The sequence below is a fragment of the Pempheris klunzingeri genome, chromosome 4 (genome assembly GCF_042242105.1).
Source record: "Pempheris klunzingeri isolate RE-2024b chromosome 4, fPemKlu1.hap1, whole genome shotgun sequence".
Lineage (NCBI taxonomy): Eukaryota > Metazoa > Chordata > Actinopteri > Acropomatiformes > Pempheridae > Pempheris > Pempheris klunzingeri.
Genome location: NC_092015.1, coordinates 1,264,942 through 1,284,323, shown reverse-complemented (window position 1 = coordinate 1,284,323; position 19,382 = coordinate 1,264,942). Strand labels below are relative to the sequence as shown.

The window sequence follows — 19,382 nt, the reverse complement described above, 5'->3', positions numbered from 1 at the left end:
TAAAACTCCATCCTGTAACAGAACAACAGCGTTTTCTGAATTTAAACTGTTGCATGCTTTGTGCTGCTGGTTGGTACGAAAAGCATTCTGGGATACGAAGTCCACACAAGTACACACCTGATGCATCCTGGGTAAAATGGGCGGAGCAAGAACACATCCGTGGCTTGGCTTGATGCGGACTCTGAATTGGAGCAGGAGTACGGAGAAGATTGAGAAATTATGAACTGATCTACTTTCCATAGGTGATCATATGACGTGTTGCGCTGCCCCCCGCTGGTCGTAGAGAGGAACTGCACAGAAGCGGGGTGTAGTTACGGGCCGCGGCCACCAGAGGGCGGCGTGACAACATCTCATTTTATTTCACCTCTGCAGAAGAAAAACACAGACTGACGCTGCAGTCACACATTTTAGATCTAGACCTGATTTAAGCCTTGAACCAGGTTTTTCTTTGCATGGAGGCTCCTCAGAGCCACAGAACCAAACCAGTTAAACAGTTCGACAGGCTGCAGAGTCTCGTCCCCGCAGGTTCGATGCCCGTTCTCACTGCCAGGATGTCGAATGCCGCCGCTTTGTCACCGCCAAAGACGCCGTCCCACCCGAAGTTTAACAGCAGAGGAAGTCCACCAGAACCAGGCTTTCATCCAGGAGGCCGCCGTCCGAGTCCTGTGTGAGCGAAACCTCGTCTAAACCTAACCGAGCTGCAACATGTTACATTACAATAAATAAAAGTGAAACTACGTGAATCCTACATATTACATACATGTAGTTTAATAACATACATGTAGTTTAATAACATACATGTAGTTTAATAACACCAACTCTTCAAATGTACATCTTGACTTTATTTGGCTCCACAGTGATGTTACAGCTCTGTTTTATCTTTTCCTGAGTGTTAGCTGTTAGCGCTGTTAGCTGTTAGCTGTTAGCTGTTAGCTGTTAGCGGTGGGGGGGGGGGTCTCCACCTCCTCCCTCTGAGCTCCTCCAGAAGAGAAGAGAGGAGAGGAGCCTCCATGATGGTGGAGGAGGAACGATTCCAGGGAGAGAGAGGAGGTGAGGAAGCATTAGATGGTCTCCTCTCTCTCCCCCTAGATGTTGCTCAGACTCTGGGCGGTGGTCAGGGATCTCCTCCTCTCCTCCCCCTCCCTCCCCTCCCCTCCTCTCCTCCCCCTAGATGTTGCTCAGACTCTGGGCGGTGGTCAGGGATCTCCTCCTCTGCCTCCCTGACAGTTTCCTGAGCAGCGACTCCCTGAAGGTTTGGCACATCAGGAAGTAGATGACGGGGTCGAGGCAGACGTTGAGCGCCGACAGGAAGAGCGTCGCCTCCTTCAGCTGGAACAGCAGGAAGCGGGCGTCCTGGCTGAAGCCCGACTCCGGCATCTGGCTCAGAGTGTACGGCACGCGGCAGACGTGATACGGCACGAAGCAGACGAAGAACACCGCCAGGATGCTGAAGATGCTGCGGTGCGACTTCCGGCAGACGGCGCCGCTGTCGCGGTGCACGCGGCGGTACGACTGGTAGACCCGGCAGGCGATGGAGGCGTAGCAGAAGACCAGAACCAGCAGGGTCACCCAGAACAGGCCGACGCTGAACAGGGAGGACACCTGGTGCCACCGCACGCCCAGCTCCGTCTTCAGCTTCATGCAGTGCCGCGCGTTCCCCTCGTCGCCCGGCCGGCTGGTCAAGACGACGTTGGGCAGGACGCAGAGGAGGAGGAGGGTCCAGGTGAGGAGCGCCAGACCCCGGGCGAAGCTGGTGCTCTGCAGGACGTGCAGCGAGGGCATCCCGCCCCACCTGGACCAGCAGGAGGAGGAGGAGGAGGCGGAGGAGGAGGAGGAGGTGTGCCAGACGATCTTGAGGTAGCGGTCGAGGCTGATGAGGCCCATGAAGAGGATCCCCACGTACATGGAGGAGTAGAAGAGCACGGCGGTGTAGCGGCAGGTGACCACGTGGAGGCGCCACCCGCCGAGGCCCAGCTGAGCCGCCAACCTGAAGGGGAAGGTGGACAGCATGAGGAGGTCGGCCACCATCATGTTCTTCAGGTAGATCACCAGGCCCGAGTCGCTGGGCACTCTGAAGAAGATCCAGGCGGCCACGCCGTTCAGGGACACGCCCACAACGCAGATCACAAAGTAGAGCGGCGGGAGGACGTGGTTTGTGAAGGTGCTGCTGAAATCTGATTGGTTGGTGGAGAGGTGGGTGGAGTTAAGGTGATCCATCCCTGGAATCACACAAAGGAAACAGTTTAAATCACCTTTACACGCTGAGGACACACACACACACTCACACACACAAACGGGCTGCAATGGCTGCAACGTGATCCTTTGGGACAACTGCACCTGATCACAGTAGGTCCACTAAAAGAGCTTGTTTGATCCACAGACAGGCTCAGAGTGTTATTCTAAGTGTGTGACAGCATCATGGAAAGGATCCCTACAGAGAGAGACCTGGAAGATCCTTTTGGTTTAACCACAAACAGCACACACACCAGACTACATTGACTAAAACAGGGATTTTAGAGAACAGGACACAGGAGCTGCTGCTCTGCTGCTGCCTCCATCAGTTCATTTGCTTGTTATTGTGTGTTACACAATGTTGAGTTGGATCCAAACGAACCCTTTAAAAGACCAAAGTCACACAGTAACACAGACAAACTTAAACGATCAAGACCAGCAGCTCCTGTGTCCTGTTCTGTCCTGTTCTCTAAAATCCCTGTTTTAGTGAATGTAGTCTGGTGTGTGTGCTGTTTGTGGTTAAACCAAAAGGATCTTCCAGGTCTCTCTCTGTAGGGATCCTTTCCATGATGCTGTCACACACTTAGAATAACACTCTGAGCCTGTCAGTGGATCAAACAAGCTCTTGTAGTGGACCTACTGTGATCAGGTGCAGGCTGAGATGATCCACTGCACCAATTCCAAAAACACTTTTTGTAGACATATTTAGACACCAAAATATGTACAAATAGGGCCGATGTTTAAAAATACCGGAGTTCTTCCTGTGTTTATGTTGATATGATACAGCTGCAGCACATACAGTAACACGACGACCCTTCCAGCTAAAGCTCTGTTGAGAAACAGCTGCAGTGTGTAAACCCACCACCATCAGATCAGAAACCAGTCATGCGGCTAAAACACCAGACTCCTGTTGGGCCTGAGAGGCTGAGGTGCCAACCATGACCTGCACCGTGTCTGGTTTCAGTCCGGTCGGGGTCGTTTTTGTGTGTGATGTCAGTCAAATACCCCCAAAAACTAGTATAATAGTCGGGACAGAAAACGTCCACGCCGATGCTGTTTTCTGATAAACCGACACCCACATGACGTTTGAGGTTGACTCATACTCTTCGTTGGTATTTTGGACGATACAGAAGAAGGAGATGCCAATCAGCCGCAGAAAACCAACAACTTCTGCTTTCGGCCTCCCACATGTTATCTGGCACAGCACAGGAAGTGGTGTTCTGACTCTCTGCGGTATTTCAGATGAGCTGCTGTGAATATTTGGAAAGGACGTCCATCGACAAAAACAACAACTGTGTTCAAACGTAGAAGATTTGCAAGAGTCATTTGTTAAACAAGATGTTCCAGCAGGCCGAGTCACTGCTACTGATTTTAGTGCACCTGACCCCCCCCCTTTAAAATCAAAGCAGATGCTATTTGTACCATGTAGCTAACGGTAGCCACACGGCCTGGTTACACCCTGGTGTGTGTTATATAAACAACATATTTTGTGTTTGATGTTCCTCACCTCTTAAATTTGTATTTTACTGATTATTTTAACCCAAACCATCATCTTTACCTAAACCTAACCCACTAGTTTTGGTGCCTAAACCTAACCAAACTAGCAAAAAATCCATAAAAATCAATATACTTTGGTAATTTGGGGAAATTATATTATATTATATTATATCATATTATATCATATTATCAAATTATATTTCAACCCAAACCAGGATCTTTTCCTAAACTTAACCAAACTGCCACTGAAAACTGATAATAATAATAAAGTCAGTGATTTATTTTGTTAGATGGTCTCACACAGAATTTGAGCCTTTAATGTCCTGAATAAAAAACCTGAACCGTTCAGCACACAAATACCTTTTGGATACTTCAGAAAATATATCTCTGAATCTCCACTTTGTTGTTTCATGTGACCGTGTTTTATTTTGGCGGGTGCTATTTGGATGCGATATTAAATAACCACATTGTTGTTTGTGCACTTTTAGTATCTTCAGACATGCAATGTGGGGCCGAACACTTCCTCTGGGTGAAAATACTAAATGCACTCTGTTAGAGAAATAAAATCTACTCTGTTTAAAATGTTGCCCCTGAACTGAAGAGCTTCTTGTCCTTTACTCCGTTATTTCCAGTTAGTACCACTTTAATACTTCTGCACACACACACAAGCCATTCAAAAAGACTTTTCTTCTTTCTACCTTTAAAAACTTCTATAAAAATGGGATAAATCTTCAAATCCAGGTGACATGATGTCGAACTATTAGAGTTTTATTCAGCTTTTTGAAATCTGTTACTGTTGTTAAATGATTGCAGTTTAGGTTTTAAGTTTATTCTGAGGTTTATTTATCATCATTTCTCATTTTCTGTGTTTGCTGCATTTTAATCTCCCTTTAAAGGGTCAAGTTGTGATTTCACTAGAAAGAAGTGTGATGTTTGAACAGGAGGTCAAAACGCAAACAGGGCGTCTAATTATAACGAGACATTTTACTCTGAAAAGTAAAATAAACCACTGAGAGTCTCGTGGGGCTGTTTGAGGACTGAGCGTGTGGTCAACACTTCCTCTTCCTCTTCCTCTTCCTCCTCCTCCTCCTCCTCCTCTATCTCTGCACTCAGGCTTCTTTCTCCTTTTATCAGAAACGACTCGAAGAACATCAAAGTTTAATTATTTTACATTTTATGCTTTTGACGTGAGAGGCCTTTCTTAGTTTATATTCTGATGATCAATGAAGCCTCTCTCAGGAGGATTTAATGTTTTTCTATGTTTTATGTTCATTCAGCCCTGATCAGGAGCCGATCGATCAGGAGTTTAATCAATAATCTGTGTTATTCTGTCAGGAAATGAAACAGAACAAACACGCAGATATCAATTTACTAGCTTGTTGTTTTATCATTAAGAGAATCAATAATCATCCGGCAGCCAACTGTTCCAGCCCAGCTGAGTAACGTTAGCGTTAGCCAGCTAGTTAAGCCTGTTTAACCAGATTAGCCAGTTTGGACAGTTTAGCTAGTTTAGCCTGATTAGCTAGTTTAGCCAGATTAGCCAATTTAGCCAGTTTAGCCTGTTTAACCATTTTAGCCAGTTTGGACAGTTTAAACAGTTTAGCTAGTTTAGCCAATTTAGCCAGATTAGCCAGATTAGCTCATCAGTAAACTGCAGATGCGTTCGCTGGGCAGGTTTCTGTCAGACGTCACATCAGGACGTTTGGGTCCTGAAAAGGAGCTTCTTCAGGCGGCATGTTAGCATGTAAGCTAACTCAGAGCACCGTATCTGACCCCAGCGTCACACGACAAACACGTTCACATTTTAAAGAGCTAAAGGTCGATTCAGAAAATGAACACAACTGTTAGCTGCAGCCACAAATGTGACTTAGATATGAAAAAGAAACGTTCTCTCCTCCTCAGAATCGGAGAAGGAGAACAACACCGATGACAAACCCTTTAAATGTGTTTGTTAGCAGGTGTTTCTTCTCTTTAACTGTTCAAGTGTAGAAACGTGAGTCACTTCACTTTGTGTGAATGTGAAAATACTAGTTAGCGTTTCTTCTTCCTCCTCTTCCTCCTCTTCCTCTGCTGCTGGTTTCAGGGTGAGATTGTTGTGGTCGTGCAGAGTTATTAAAGTTTAAGAATCAGTGGTGAGAAGAGGAACTAACTCCTCCATCTGAAGGGTGTGAAGAACTCCCTCTGTGGTCCACCAGCGAGCTCTGTCTTTCTTCTCTTCTCTTTTCTTTGTCTGTTTGTTTATTTCTTTGATTCCTTTTGTCACTCGTCTGTTGTGTTGTTGTGTAGTTTCTGTGCCAAATGCACCAGTGAACTGGTCATTAAAGCTTCTAAACTCAGGCTTCCACTTTTCTCCTCACACTTTCATGACTTCTGTCCTTTTTTTTAACCTTTATGGGCCAAATATCCATCTATCATCTATCTATCTATCATCTATCTATCTATCTGTCTGTCTGTCTGTCTGTCTGTCTATCTATCTGTGTTTTGTTTCTGTCTGATAATACATCAATAAAATCAATCAGGCAGCTTGTGTTTAGTAAAAAGGCTTCATGATGAAGATGATGAGGAAAATACAATAAACTATAACAGTATGAACTAAATATTATGAACAATATTACAAGTTAAATGTGATTAGATGATTTTATCTCAGTATTTTAATCTGAACACAAACAGTCTCAGCATGAAGAACTAACTAACTAACTAACTAACTAACTAACTAACGTGGACAGTGTTCAGTTTTACGGAGGCAGTGAACTCACCACAGTCTGCTGCTCCGTCAGGTGTCCATACAGAAGCTGCCTTCACCTGGATGATAAACCACCGAGCGTTCGAGCTGTTTTACACTCTGCAGAGTTTCACTTCCTCCCTCCTCTTCCTCCCTCCCTCCCTCCCTCCCTCCTCTTCCTCCCTCCCTCCCTCCCTCCCTCGTCCTCACAGCTCATCCTGAGAGAGTCAGCAGTCGGCAGAGGAGGAGACACACACACGATCAAACCCCACATTCATCCTGTAAATCCTGTAAATGTTCCTCTCATCTTACCACCGACCCTTTGAATGGGAATATTTGTTCTCTATTTTACTTATTTCCTTGTTCTTTGTTCAAGATAGTTATAATTCTGTGTTATTGATATATGTATATATTTATATATATATATATATATATATATATATATATATATATATAAATATATACACACATATATATTTTAATCTTTAGACTTGTCCGGGCGTACCAACGTGATTTCATTGTGTTTGTTAACAGTTGCACAACATTTACAGAGCAGTGCAGCAAATATTATATAATTCATGAATATGAAAAAGTATTTTGTCAGATAAAGGGAGTGGAGTTGTTCCCCTCAGAGGTGGAAGACGTCTGTCTGTCCGCCCACGCCGCTCTGCTCCGGGAGAGAATGGGAGGAAGAGGAGTCCAGCGGGGAGGAGAGGAGGAAGATGTGAGCGCAGGAAGTGGAGCATCTCTGATCATCTGCGCTGAAACAACAGTGAACATCTGCTCGCGGGGGGGGGGGGTATGATGTGATCTTCGTTTAGATTAAAGTCACTTTAAAATGAATCAGTGACCTCAGTGACTCTCACTGGACACTCACACTGATCTATATTTGTATTTACATGTTATTTAGAAACAATTAATTCATATTTTTTCTATATTTAAAAGCATGTGGAAATAAAAAATGTCTGAATAAATGCATATTAAAAACACATCTTTTTCCACATTCCAAATAAAGATAAAGGAATATGATCTTTTACATATGAACATCTCCCATATTCCCCCATGTATCATACATACATGATCCATTTTACCTCACAGGACACTGGGAGTCACCACAGACAGGCTCAGAGTGTTATTCTAAGTGTGTGACAGCATCATGGAAAGGATCCCTACAGAGAGAGACCTGGAAGATCCTTTTGGTTTAACCACAAACAGCACACACACCAGACTACATTCACTAAAACAGGGATTTTAGAGAACAGGACACAGGAGCTGCTGCTCTGCTGCTGCCTCCATCAGGTAGTTTATTAGTGCTAATGTGTGACTTTGGTCTTTTAAAGGGTCAGTTCAGATTCAATACAATATTTGAGTAACACATGATAACACAAACAAACACAAACATTGATGCAGCAGCTCCTGTTTTCTGCAAAGTAAAATTCTGGTTATTGTCAGTGGAGTCTGGTAGACAAACTGAACAGTATCATCTTCATAAACTGGAGGCTGCATTGTATCTGCAGTGGGTTTTACTGCTCTGTTGTGATCCTTCAGATTTCAGTCCTGGTTGATTTTTTGGGACACCTGTAGTTACCGTGGTTACCGTGGTTACCGTGTGGTTTTATATTACCTCTAAACAGTGGCTGAGCCTGTTTACAGTGCAGCCAAACAAACTGGACCTGTTTTGATAAAGACGTCCTTCAATAATAACATCATCCTCCATCTGATTTAATGCAGCACACACAGCCAGGACACACTCTCATCTAAGAGTGTTTCAGTCTGCTGGTGTGTTCACAGACCGTGTGGTTGTGGCTACATGTGTGAAAGGGCGACTTTCACACCTGATTCTCCAGGAAATAAAAGAAGTGACTTCATGTGAGAAAACGGCTTCAGTGAGGACGGGGAATGTAACTTTTTATTCCCAAACCACGTACGACAGGTCCAGATAGAGATGATTAGAAATAATTTTGAGTTATCTGATCAAAAAGTTTATCTGAAATTTTAATTTTAATCTTTCAGATTCAGAATCAGCTTTTATTAGACATTTATGTGAACACACACAAGGAATCTGACTTTGGTGTTTCCTCTGCTCTCGTGTACTTCAAATTTAACTCAAGCAAAATAAAACATTTATTTTCTATGTAAATATATGAATATATACAAGTTTAGATGTAAAAGACTGTGACAGTAGTGCCATGATGCAGAGTGCAAAGTATTTTAAGTCAGTTTAATCTGTTCAATAATAATATTAATAGGTGTATTTTTACACGTAGTTCCTTTATTTTATGTAATTTGCTGTGTTCTTTATTTTACAGGTAGAAAAAGTACACAGCCTGAGATAGAAGGAGCTGTAGTCCGGCTCCAGCTCATTAAGAACCCGGTCCGTGTTTTCTCTCCAGTCCTGGTCCTGGTCCTGCTCCGGTGCTCCTGATCCAGGGCGGGGTTTCGCTCCCGCCGCTCCGCAGCAGGAAGTCAGTGTGAGAAACAAGGAAGCTGCTTTTCTGCTGAAAATGGATTAAAACCTGAGCGTGTTGTTGTTGTCGTGGTGGAGGCTCACTGCCGGAGAAGACAGCCCCCGCAGAGGATGTCTAACTCGGCGAGGAGCGGGGACATCATCCACCTGAACGTCGGGGGGAAGCGGTGAGGAGCCCGGGGGGTGTTCGGGGAGGGTCGGCTAACCCGGCTAGCTCTCGGCTAGCTCTCGGCTAATAAAGGGACGTTACCGTTACCGTTAGCGGCAGTGTCCCAGCAGCTCACCGGTGGTTTAGTCAGTTAAAATGTCACTTCTGACACACAACAAACCCTCTGAGACTTTTCTGTCAGTAACAAACAGTCCACCAACTCCATTTAAGCTAATTTTAACCCGAAGTTAACGCTCATGTCCGGCGGTTAACTGGTTTTCTTCAGCCAGACACTCCTGGCTGTTAGCTTCAGATCACCAGCTAACCGGTGGGGCCCTTTTGTCAGCACACAGCCTCGTTAGGGAGGAAACACCAGACTGAGAGGGGAGAGGGAGGTTTAGAGAGGGGAGAGGGAGGTTTAGAGAGGGGAGAGGGAGGTTTAGAGAGGGGAGAGGGAGGTTTAGAGAGGGGAGGTAGGGTTTAAATTCAGCTGAGGCTAGCTAGCTAGCGGTGTGCTGTGTCCGACAATGGAAGCAGGGGAGGGACAAGGTTGAGCTAACATCAAGCTAGTCGGATTCTTCCTCAGATACGTTAAAAAAAACAAACGAATAAGTTTCCACATTTGATGAGATTTAAATCAGGACTTTCTTTAGGGTTAAAGGTGAGTTTTAGAGAGGAAGAGTTTGCTGGAAGTACTCTGTCCGTTAATGGAACTCGGTGCAGCAGGTAGCTAGCTGCTAGCGGTGGGTCAGGTACAACAGAGACTGATGATCAGAGGCTTCTGGTGTTTCCTCACAGAAGTGACCAGAAGGGACGGAAGTGTTCAGATCATTCACTGAAGTGAAACACTGGAAATACTCCATGACGTCCTGCACACAGAGGAAAAGTGTCCAGTGTACCTGAAGTACTCATGTTGCAGTAAAATGCTCCCTGTTATATCTGATGCTTGGATTAATATCTATCTATCTATCTATCTATCTATCTATCTATATAGATAGATAGATAGATAGATAGATAGATATTCTAGGCATGCATGAAAACATGAGGATTGTTAGTTTCAGGTGAGTTAATGAGGTTTGTTCACAGGTTCAGCACCTCCAGACAGACGCTGACGTGGGTTCCTGACTCCTTTTTCTCCAGGTCAGTGCGGAAAACACACACACACACACACACACACACACAGCACCTCATGCAGCAAACCACAAAGTATTTTATAAATTGGACGAGTCTGCACAAGAATATCTGCATTTGCATCTGAGATATTTTACGTTTAACAATGAATATGGAACACTGAGTGTTGAGATTTTTACCTGGAGTTTGGGGAGGTGTTCTCAAGAAAACCTCCTCTCTGTTTGATCCACTGCCAGGCTCAGAGTGTTATTCTAAGTGTGTGACAGCATCATGGAAAGGATCCCTACAGAGAGAGACCTGGAAGATCCTTTTGGTTTAACCACAAACAGCACACACACCAGACTACATTCACTAAAACAGGGATTTTAGAGAACAGGACAGAACAGGACACAGGAGCTGCTGGTCTTGATCGTTTAAGTTTGTCTGTGTTACTGTGTGACTTTGGTCTTTTAAAGGGTTCGTTTGGAGCAACTAGAAACTTCTGTGTCCTGTGAGCTAAAATCCCTGCTTTTGTGAATGGAGTCTGGTGTGTGTGCAGAGATTTGTATCATTGCTGTTAGTGGTTGAATAAAAAGGATCTTCCTCCGTTAATGGAAACAGCTGCTGTCCAGTAACATGAGTGTAAATTCTTCTGCGTCTCTGCGCTGATCACTCCTGTGTTCTGTTTTCCTCTTCAGTCTTCTGAGCGGCCGCATCTCGACTCTGAAGGATGAAACCGGCGCCGTGAGTACAGTCTGCCGTAGTTCGCTGTCCGTTTAGCGACACGACACCCGACCCCGCTCTGACCTTGTCCCTCCTCTCTTGCCGTAGATCTTCATCGACAGGGACCCCTCTCTGTTCGCCACCATCCTCAACTTCCTGCGGACCAAGGAGCTGCACCCCCGCTCCATCAACGTGCACATGCTCATGCACGAGGCCGAGTTCTACGGCATCACGCCGCTGGGTGAGTCCACGCTGTGAGTAAGATCAGTCCAAGCCCTCCGGCTCTCTAAAGTCTGTCTGTGTGTCACAGTGCGGAAGCTGCAGCTGTGTGACGAGCTGGACCGATCCTCCTGTGGAAACGTGCTCTTCAACGGCTACCTGCCTCCCCCAGGTACACCTGCGGCCTCCTGACGGGCCGATCAGGAGCTGCGTTCAGCCTCAGGGTCTGGTGTGATTAAATGGTGGCTTTGCTTTGTGTTCCCCCGCCTGTTTCTCTGTCGCCTCCTCACTTCCTGTCCGTGTTTTCCCAGTGTACCCGGCAAAACGCCGCAACCGTCACAGCGTGGCGGGATCCCAGTTCATGGCGGGCCGGGTCGTGGCTGCAGAGAGGGCGCCAGTCAGACGCAGCAACACCATGCCCCCCAACCTGGGGAACTCTGGGATACTGGGCCGAACCATTACTGAGGAGAGGACGCCAGGAGGTACACACACACACACACACACACACACACACACACACTCACACACACACAGACGAGAAAATACTTTATTTGCCACAATCCTTCCATAAAAACCTGTGTGTGTCTGTGTGTGTGTGTGTGTGTGTGTGTGTGTGTGTGTGTGTGTGTCTCTGTGTCTGTCTCTGTGTGTGTGTAGGTCAGTTATCAGACCCTGGGATGGTTCGGATCATCTGTGGTCATCACAACTGGATCGCTGTGGCCTACGCTCAGTTTGTCGTCTGCTACAGGTATAAACCATCGTATAACCAGCCCCCCCCACTAGTCAATAACTAGTTAGTCAGTGTGTCACTGATGGCGGCCTGCATGCTTCTCTCCCCTCTCTCAGGGTGAAGGAGTCCACCGGGTGGCAGCAGGTCTTCACCTCCCCTCGCCTCGATTGGGTGATCGACAGAGTGGCGCTCAACGCCAAGGTGATGGCCGGCTCTCTGGGGGACAACGACAAGATGGTGGCCGTCGCCTCGGGGACGGAGATCATCCTGTGGGCCATCTGCCCGGACGGCAACGGAAACGAAATCGGTGGGACTCCTCCGACCGAGAAAATGACACGCGTGGCTTCACGTTTGAAATGTCTGATGGATATTTAGCGACACCCAGAGGAACGAGTCAGTCGAACATCGTGTGTGTGTGAAATGTCTCCTGCAGGCGTCTTCAGTCTCAACGTGCCGGTAGAGGCCCTCTTCTTCGTTGGTAACCAGCTGATCGCCACCAGCCACACGGGGAAGGTCGGGGTTTGGAACGCCGTCACCAAACACTGGCAGGTGGGCGCAGACGCACTCAGATGGGCCGTAGCTAACGGGTCAGCTCGTTTATTACAAGTCATCAAAGTGAGAAAGCAGGTTTCTGTAATCGAGGGAGGGATCAGAGACGCCTGGTTTCCCAGGTAAATCTCTCCTGGAGGGGGTTTTCTGCCATGTTAATACTGACTGTAGCTCTACGTGGGAAAAAATAGCCAATAATTTGAAGGAGAACTCTGATATATTTAAACCTGGGTCCCATTTGTACTAAAAGTGTTGGAACTGGTCCAGTAGATGACCTCAGCCGGCAGCCAACATAACAACAACATTATATTGTTCTTCTCAAACCCACCAGACTCCATTGATAAAAATAGTAATTTTACCTCACGGAACACAAGAGTTGCTGGTCGACTGCTTCCTCGATCGGTTAGTTTGTTTATGTTGATTTGTGTTACAAAGTATAAACAACCTTGTATAAGTATGATATATATTGTGTAAACTGACTGATGGAGGCAGCAGCAGAGCAGCAGCTCCTGTGTCCTGTTCTCTAAAATCCCTGTTTTAGTGAATGTAGTCTGGTGTGTGTGCTGTTTGTGGTTAAACCAGAAGGATCTTCCAGGTCTCTCTCTGTAGGGATCCTTTCCATGATGCTGTCACACACTTAGAATAACACTCTGAGCCTGTCAGTGGATCAAACAAGCTCTTTTAGTGGATCTACTGTGATCAGGTGCAGTTGTCCCAAAGGATCACGTTGCAGCCATTGCAGCCCGTTTGGTGGCTGCTGGCTGAGGTGATCTACTGGACCAGTTCCAACACTTTTACTACCTACCAGTCACTCACACACCAGGATGAGGACAGAGAGGACCAGGGGGAGAAACTGGATTATCCTTTGAAAGGAGAAGCTGTTGGCGGATCACAGAAGCTACAGGTCAAACTGGAGGTTTTCAGTATTAATGTCTGGTCTCTGCACAGAATCAGGACGTGGTTCCCATCAGCAGCTACGACACCGCCGGATCCTTCCTCATCCTGGGCTGCAACAACGGATCCATCTACTATATAGGTGAGTCACAGCTCACCTGTGTGACACCCACGACAGGGGGAACAGTCGGTAGATTACTGATCCTCATCGTTGATGGAAAAGCAGGATTTTACTGTCGGATTATTTTCTCCACCAATTCATTGACTGTTTGGTTTGTAGAAATGGTGAAAATAGTGAGAAACAGCGTCACAATGAGCCCAAAGTGTCTCCTTCACTCCAGTCAGCAGTCTGAGCTCAACACTATTAAAGGAGACGTCCACTGTTTTTAAACGTGGGTCCTGTTTGCACATATTTTGGTGTCTAAATGACCAGAAATGAAATGAACCAGACTCCATTAACAAAAACAGTCATTTTAGCTCACAGAGAGCTGCAGTCGCTGCCTCGATTGGTTAGATTGTGTTATTGTGACATTGAGCCTACGAGGTTAAAAAAAAAATGGTCCAGGTGTAAAAATACTGGAATTGTCCTTTAAAAATATATTAAAATAATCAATTAATTCAAAGGAAAAGCAGCAAATCTGCTGTCGCTCGGTGGTTTGTGGGCTGAAGCTTCAGCTGGAGCTGCTGTGATGTTACAGAGAGTCACTGCTGTCTGTTGTTCTGTGTGCCAGATGTGCAGAAGTTTCCTCTGAGGATGAAGGACAATGACCTGCTGGTGACGGAGCTGTACAGAGACCCGACTGAAGACGCCATCACTGCCCTCAGTGTCTACCTCACCCCCAAAACCAGTAGGGAACTCTCTACAGCACTGCTCCTCTCATACTGCTGCTTCTGCTGTCAGACTGCTTGTAGTGACCGGATGTTCTTGTAGAGTATCAGACCCAAAGTTTAATCACATTCCTCCTGATTTTAACTGTTTTGTAACTGTGTTTGATTTACAGCTGCTTGTGGGTTAAAAGGTACTTCAGTATTTCTAAACCTGGGTCCTCTGTGTCCACATCCTGGTGTGTGAGTGACTGGTAGGTAGTAAAAGTGTTGGAACTGGTCCAGTAGATCACCTCAGCCAGCAGCCACCAAACGGGCTGCAATGGCTGCAACGTGATCCTTTGGGACAACTGCACCTGATCACAGTAGGTCCACTAAAAGAGCTTGTTTGATCCACTGACAGGCTCAGAGTGTTATTCTAAGTGTGTGACAGCATCATGGAAAGGATCCCTACAGAGAGAGACCTGGAAGATCCTTTTGGTTTAACCACAAACAGCACACACACCAGACTACATTCACTAAAACAGGGATTTTAGAGAACAGGACACAGGAGCTGCTGCTCTGCTGCTGCCTCCATCAGGTAGTGTGTTTGTGTTATTGTGTGACTTTGGTGTTTTCAACGGTTTGTTCAGGTCCAACTAAATATTTGTGTAACACACAATAACACAAACTAACTAACTGGTGGACCAGCAACCTCCGTGTTGTGTGAGATAAAATCACTGTTTTTGTCAATGGAGTCTGGTGTCTCCTGGTGTCGGCTACAGGACCAGTTCCAACACTTTTTGTTCCTACCAGTCATTTAGACACCAGGATGTGGACAGAGAGGACCCAGGTTAAAATAGCAGTATTCTCCTTGAAATCAGTGTTTGAGCCGAGCTTTAACTGTTACCGGTCATGTGATCAGGTGACAGTGGGAACTGGATCGAGATCGCGTACGGGACCAGTTCTGGGACGGTTCGAGTCATCGTCCAGCATCCAGAGACGGTCGGCTCGGGGCCGCAGCTCTTCCAGACCTTCTCTGTCCACCGCAGCCCCGTCACCAAGATCATGCTGTCTGAGAAACACCTGATCTCAGGTACGAGTCTGACGGGCGCCCGCGTCCACACCTGCGGCGAGAATGAAGCCGCCGGCCCTCACTGAAGGTGGTCCTGTCCTGTCCTCTGTCAGTCTGTGCAGACAACAACCACGTGCGGACGTGGACGGTGACCCGGTTCCGAGGGATGATCTCCACCCAGCCGGGGTCCACGCCGCTCACCTCCTTCAAGATCCTCAGCCTGGACGACGTGGACGGACACGGCGGCTGCAGCGCTGGGACAGAAATAGGTGAACAGAAGATGGACTCGCATGATGCCCAAATCTTTGCTGTGGCTCTGAAACTGAGTCCCGTTCAGGTGGAGGTCAGCTGGTCACCGTGTGTGTTTCAGGTCCGTACGGAGAGAGAGACGACCAGCAGGTGTTCATCCAGAGAGTCGTCCCCGACACCGATAAACTCTACGTCAGGCTGTCGTCCAACGGAAAGAGGTGAGAGTTCAGACGGACGGACGCTCTGTTTAAACGCTTCTTCACACGAACGCTGTCGGACCGGCGATGTTCAGCGTTTCATTACATTTAAACCAAGCTTCAAGTTTAAGATCCTGTTTTATTGTTGGCTGAGAAACAGAAGCTCTGCACAGAGACGATCAGACACGAACCCTGACTTAGAAACATTTTCTAGATTTAAAAATGATGTTATTGCTTCAGAGCAGCGTCCACAGCAGCAGGAATGACACACAAGCTGGAACTGACCAATCAGAATCAAGTATTCAACAGTATTTAGTCAGAAACTCTTCGTCCACTGTTGTTTGTTTGTTTTTAAGCAGCAAAATGACGCCGTGTCCTCGTACCGTTTGTTTCTGAGCGCGGTGACGGTTTCTGTAAAGCTACAAAACTATTTTGAGCACTTGGACTTGAAAATCTGTGAACTTTTCGTAACGGCGCCGTCGTCGTGACGCTCTGCAGACGCTCTGCAGACCTGTTGGATAAGAAAAGTCGTCATGTTTCAGTGATGAAGCCTCTTTAATCTCTGATCTGCTTCTGTTTCCTGTTTCTCTTTCAAATTAAAACCCCTTTTTTTTCTACAGCTCTTTGACTTTAAAAACAGACACACTGCACATATTTTCAGGATATTTTCTCACACAGAATATGTTTATATTCTATATTTACATCTCCTAATCATGCTCCAGTATAATGAGGCAAATTCTTTGATGTCAAAACTTCATCGGCAGCAAACCTGATTCCCTCATTTAAGAGGCTTTTATTGTGAAACATTAAAATCACACTTTAGATGAGCGACCTCAGTGTCTGATGTCGGTCGTCTTTGAGCCCGATCGGCTGGTATTGATTGTTCTTTTGTCTTCTGGTGCTCTGTGGGGCCACGGCCGTCCACCAGGTGGCAGCGTTAGCCAGGCTGTGACTCCTCTGAGCACAGACCCACAGAAGAAGAAACCACCGACAACTGTCACCAACTGACCGGACAAAAAACTCCCATGGTCCCACGGGAGTTTTTGGTTAATTTATGTGTCATCTGTTCCCCAAAGAAGGCGTCATGGCCAGACAATGATTGTGTGTGTGTGTGTGTGTGTGTGTCAGGGTGTGTGAGGTGCGTTCGGTGGACAGCACCTCCATCACGTCCTTCATGGTGCACGAGTGCGAGGGCTCGAGTCGCATCGGCTCCCGGCCCCGTCGGTACCTGTTCAGCGGTCACGCCAACGGCAGCATCCAGATGTGGGACCTGACCACCGCCATGGAGATCGCCGGCAAGGTGGACATCCGAGGTGAGCCACTTTAAACTTTATCGTTCACCGACAGACGGGCTTCTGTGATTGGTCGGTGAGTGATGTGGGCTCTCATTGGTCGTCCTGCAGCGCTGGGCGGGCCGACGGAGGAGGAGCTGCTGGAGCTGTTGGACCAGTGTGACCTCGCTCTGACCAGGACACCTGACAGCACCCCCCGAGCCTCCACCTGCAGGTACCTGAATGTCTTTACGATTAAGTGGTGATGTCATTTACCGCTTTGGTCTGATGGGCTTGTTGCCCTGACAACAGCTCCAGAGGTCGCTGTTGACCCGTGTCACTTCCTGTCTCTGCAGTCTTCACTCTCAGCTCAGCGACGGCTTCAGGGCGGAGCGTCTCCACGCAGGAGGACGAGGAGCCGGAGCTTCGGGTTCGTCCACCTCGCTGTGCGGCAGCCTCCCTCGGCAGGCTCCGCCCCCCGTGCCCCTCGCCAAGCCTGTCAGAGACTCCGCCTTCTCAGGACCGCAGACCCTCGCCATCCCCGCCCACAGCTCCACCTCCAGCCCCGGCCAGACCGCCAGCCCTCGGCCCACCAGGCACCCGGACAGAGAGTGGGGGTCCGTCCGCAGGGGGAGCTTCGTGGAGCGCTGCCAGGAGCTCGCCAAGGGTTCGGAGGCAGCGGCAGGTTCTGTGTTCGGCGCCCCGGCGGGGTCGGACGGCGTCAGACGGAGCTTAGCGGTGTGCAGCGAGTTAGAGGCCAGATTCGGCCTCAGGACCCCCACCACCTTCTCCGTGTCGCCCGGTGCACGCCACTCCCCAGGGACACCTTCATCGCTGTCATCTTCGCCGTTAACCTCATCTTCGTCGCACCGCAGGGCCACGCCCCCTCCCCCGTCAACCCCCGCCCCCCCTCCAGCCCCAGCCGTCAGCCCGACCCGGTCTCAGGCGCCCGTCTCACCTCGCCGCAGCGTCGCAACGCCTCCTACGACGCCTCCTGCTGATGTCCTGACTTCCCCCGAGAGCCCGGCGAGTCCGGACGTCCCCGCCGCCGCGGCCCCCCCCTCCAGCCCCAAGCCGCACATGAACGAGACCAGCTTCTGATTGGCTGTTGGGACTCCAACACGTGAGCGGAAAGGTTCAGTCGATCCGGACGGGTTTGGATTTCTGTCGTCACTTTGGGACAAGAAACTCGCCAGTCACCTGCCAAATGCAGCCCTGTTGCCATGGTTACCGCATGCTGGTGGCTTCCGGTCGACACGACAGTGACTAACTAGCTAACCAACTATCTAACTAACTGCCAGGTGAGAAAATGAAGCTGAGAAACAGGACGACGGGACGAACCGCCGAGAGTCTCCACTGACTGTTTCAGTAAAGCTGCACTAATCAATATTTCTACATGATAAATTAATCAACTGACTCTGACGTGAAAGGGCTCGTAGGTCTGTGACTCGACCGCTCGCTAAACAGATTTACCACCAAGATTCATCATTTATGAAACCGCTTCTCCTTTCTCGCAAACAACCGCTGGTTTTGACTGAGCTTTAGCCTGTTAGCTTTAGCCTGTTAGCATCATATCATTACCTGGAGCCTGTTAGCTTTAGCCTGTTAGCATCATATCATTACCTGGAGCCGGTTAGCTTTAGCCTGTTAGCACCATATCATTACCTGGAGCCTGTTAGCTTTAGCCTGTTAGCATCATATCATCATCTGGAGCCTGTTAGCTTTAGCCTGTTAGCATCATATCATCATCTGGAGCCTGTTAGCTTTAGCCTGTTCGCATCATATCATCATCTGGAGCCTGTTAGCTTTAGCCTGTTCGCATCATATCATCATCTGGAGCCTGTTAGCTTTAGCCTGTTAGCATCATATCATCACCAGGAGCCTGTTAGCTTTAGTCTGTTAGCATCATATCATCACCAGGAGCCTGTTAGCTGTAGTCTGTTAGCATCATATCATGACCTGGAGCCTGTTAGCTTTAGCCTGTTAGCATCATATCTACAGTAAAAGCAGCTGTGTTGGTGTGAAATCCTGGCCGTAGTTTCATGAGTTAGTGAGTGTTGGTGGTGAATCTGCTGTCTTCACTGCTGTAACCAGAAATATTGACTATTGATTACCTCTGTTTTTGTAGCTTTTTATAACCGAGAGAGAAAAGAGGTTTTTAGTTTATGACCTGAAGATGATGAATCTTTAACCAGGACCATTTTCTAACTGTAACAGTCTGACGAGTCTGTTTAAGAAGAAAAAGTTTGTATAAAAGCTTTATTTTTCTAATGTGTGTGTGTGTGTGAGTAGGTCGGATGCTAAATTCACACTGTGACGAACGAAACGCGCCTGAACGCCTCACTGTTACAGCCAATCAGGCGGCAGCTCTGTAACGATAACATTTTGTTTTACGGGTCCAGATTTGACCAATAATTTCCCAATAATTACATTTATGGAAGCAATTAGAGAGAAAATAGGACTTTGTTAATTTATTACTCAAGAACTTGAGTACA

At 47.5% G+C, this 19,382-nt stretch overlaps 2 protein-coding genes across 3 annotated transcripts; one reads left to right on the top strand and one right to left on the bottom strand.

Moving 5' to 3' along the window:
- Positions 1–1,167: 1,167 nt before the first annotated feature.
- Positions 1,168–2,217, bottom strand: LOC139200416 (P2Y purinoceptor 14). The gene has a single exon (XM_070829713.1). The coding sequence runs from the start codon at positions 2,215–2,217 to the stop codon at positions 1,168–1,170; it is 1,050 nt and encodes a 349-aa protein (XP_070685814.1).
- Positions 2,218–8,901: 6,684 nt separating this feature from the next.
- On the top strand, positions 8,902–18,197 carry shkbp1 (SH3KBP1 binding protein 1). 2 transcript variants are annotated; one of them, XM_070829503.1, is made up of 18 exons: positions 8,902–9,085; positions 10,153–10,206; positions 10,875–10,920; positions 11,008–11,140; positions 11,210–11,290; positions 11,430–11,600; positions 11,776–11,866; positions 11,965–12,155; positions 12,282–12,397; positions 13,346–13,433; positions 14,023–14,139; positions 14,293–14,310; positions 15,021–15,191; positions 15,284–15,439; positions 15,541–15,637; positions 16,745–16,929; positions 17,020–17,122; positions 17,244–18,197. In XM_070829503.1, exons 1-18 carry the CDS (start codon positions 9,030–9,032, stop codon positions 17,986–17,988), a joined length of 2,619 nt encoding a protein of 872 aa, XP_070685604.1. In that variant the 5' UTR covers positions 8,902–9,029; the 3' UTR covers positions 17,989–18,197. The 2 variants fall into 2 exon arrangements, with proteins under 2 accessions (XP_070685604.1, XP_070685605.1); XM_070829504.1 differs by lacking the exon at positions 14,293–14,310.
- Positions 18,198–19,382: the final 1,185 nt, after the last annotated feature.

Excerpts from the sequence above, each read along its gene's own strand:
- LOC139200416 (XM_070829713.1), bottom strand. The coding sequence starts at position 2,217 with ATGGATCACCTTAACTCCACCCACCTCTCCACCAACCAATCAGATTTC.
- shkbp1 (XM_070829503.1), top strand. The coding sequence starts at position 9,030 with ATGTCTAACTCGGCGAGGAGCGGGGACATCATCCACCTGAACGTCGGG. Across the intron at positions 11,291-11,429 it reads CGGCTACCTGCCTCCCCCAG|TGTACCCGGCAAAACGCCGC; the intron begins GTACACCTGCGG and ends GTGTTTTCCCAG. Across the intron at positions 15,638-16,744 it reads CTGTCGTCCAACGGAAAGAG|GGTGTGTGAGGTGCGTTCGG; the intron begins GTGAGAGTTCAG and ends TGTGTGTGTCAG.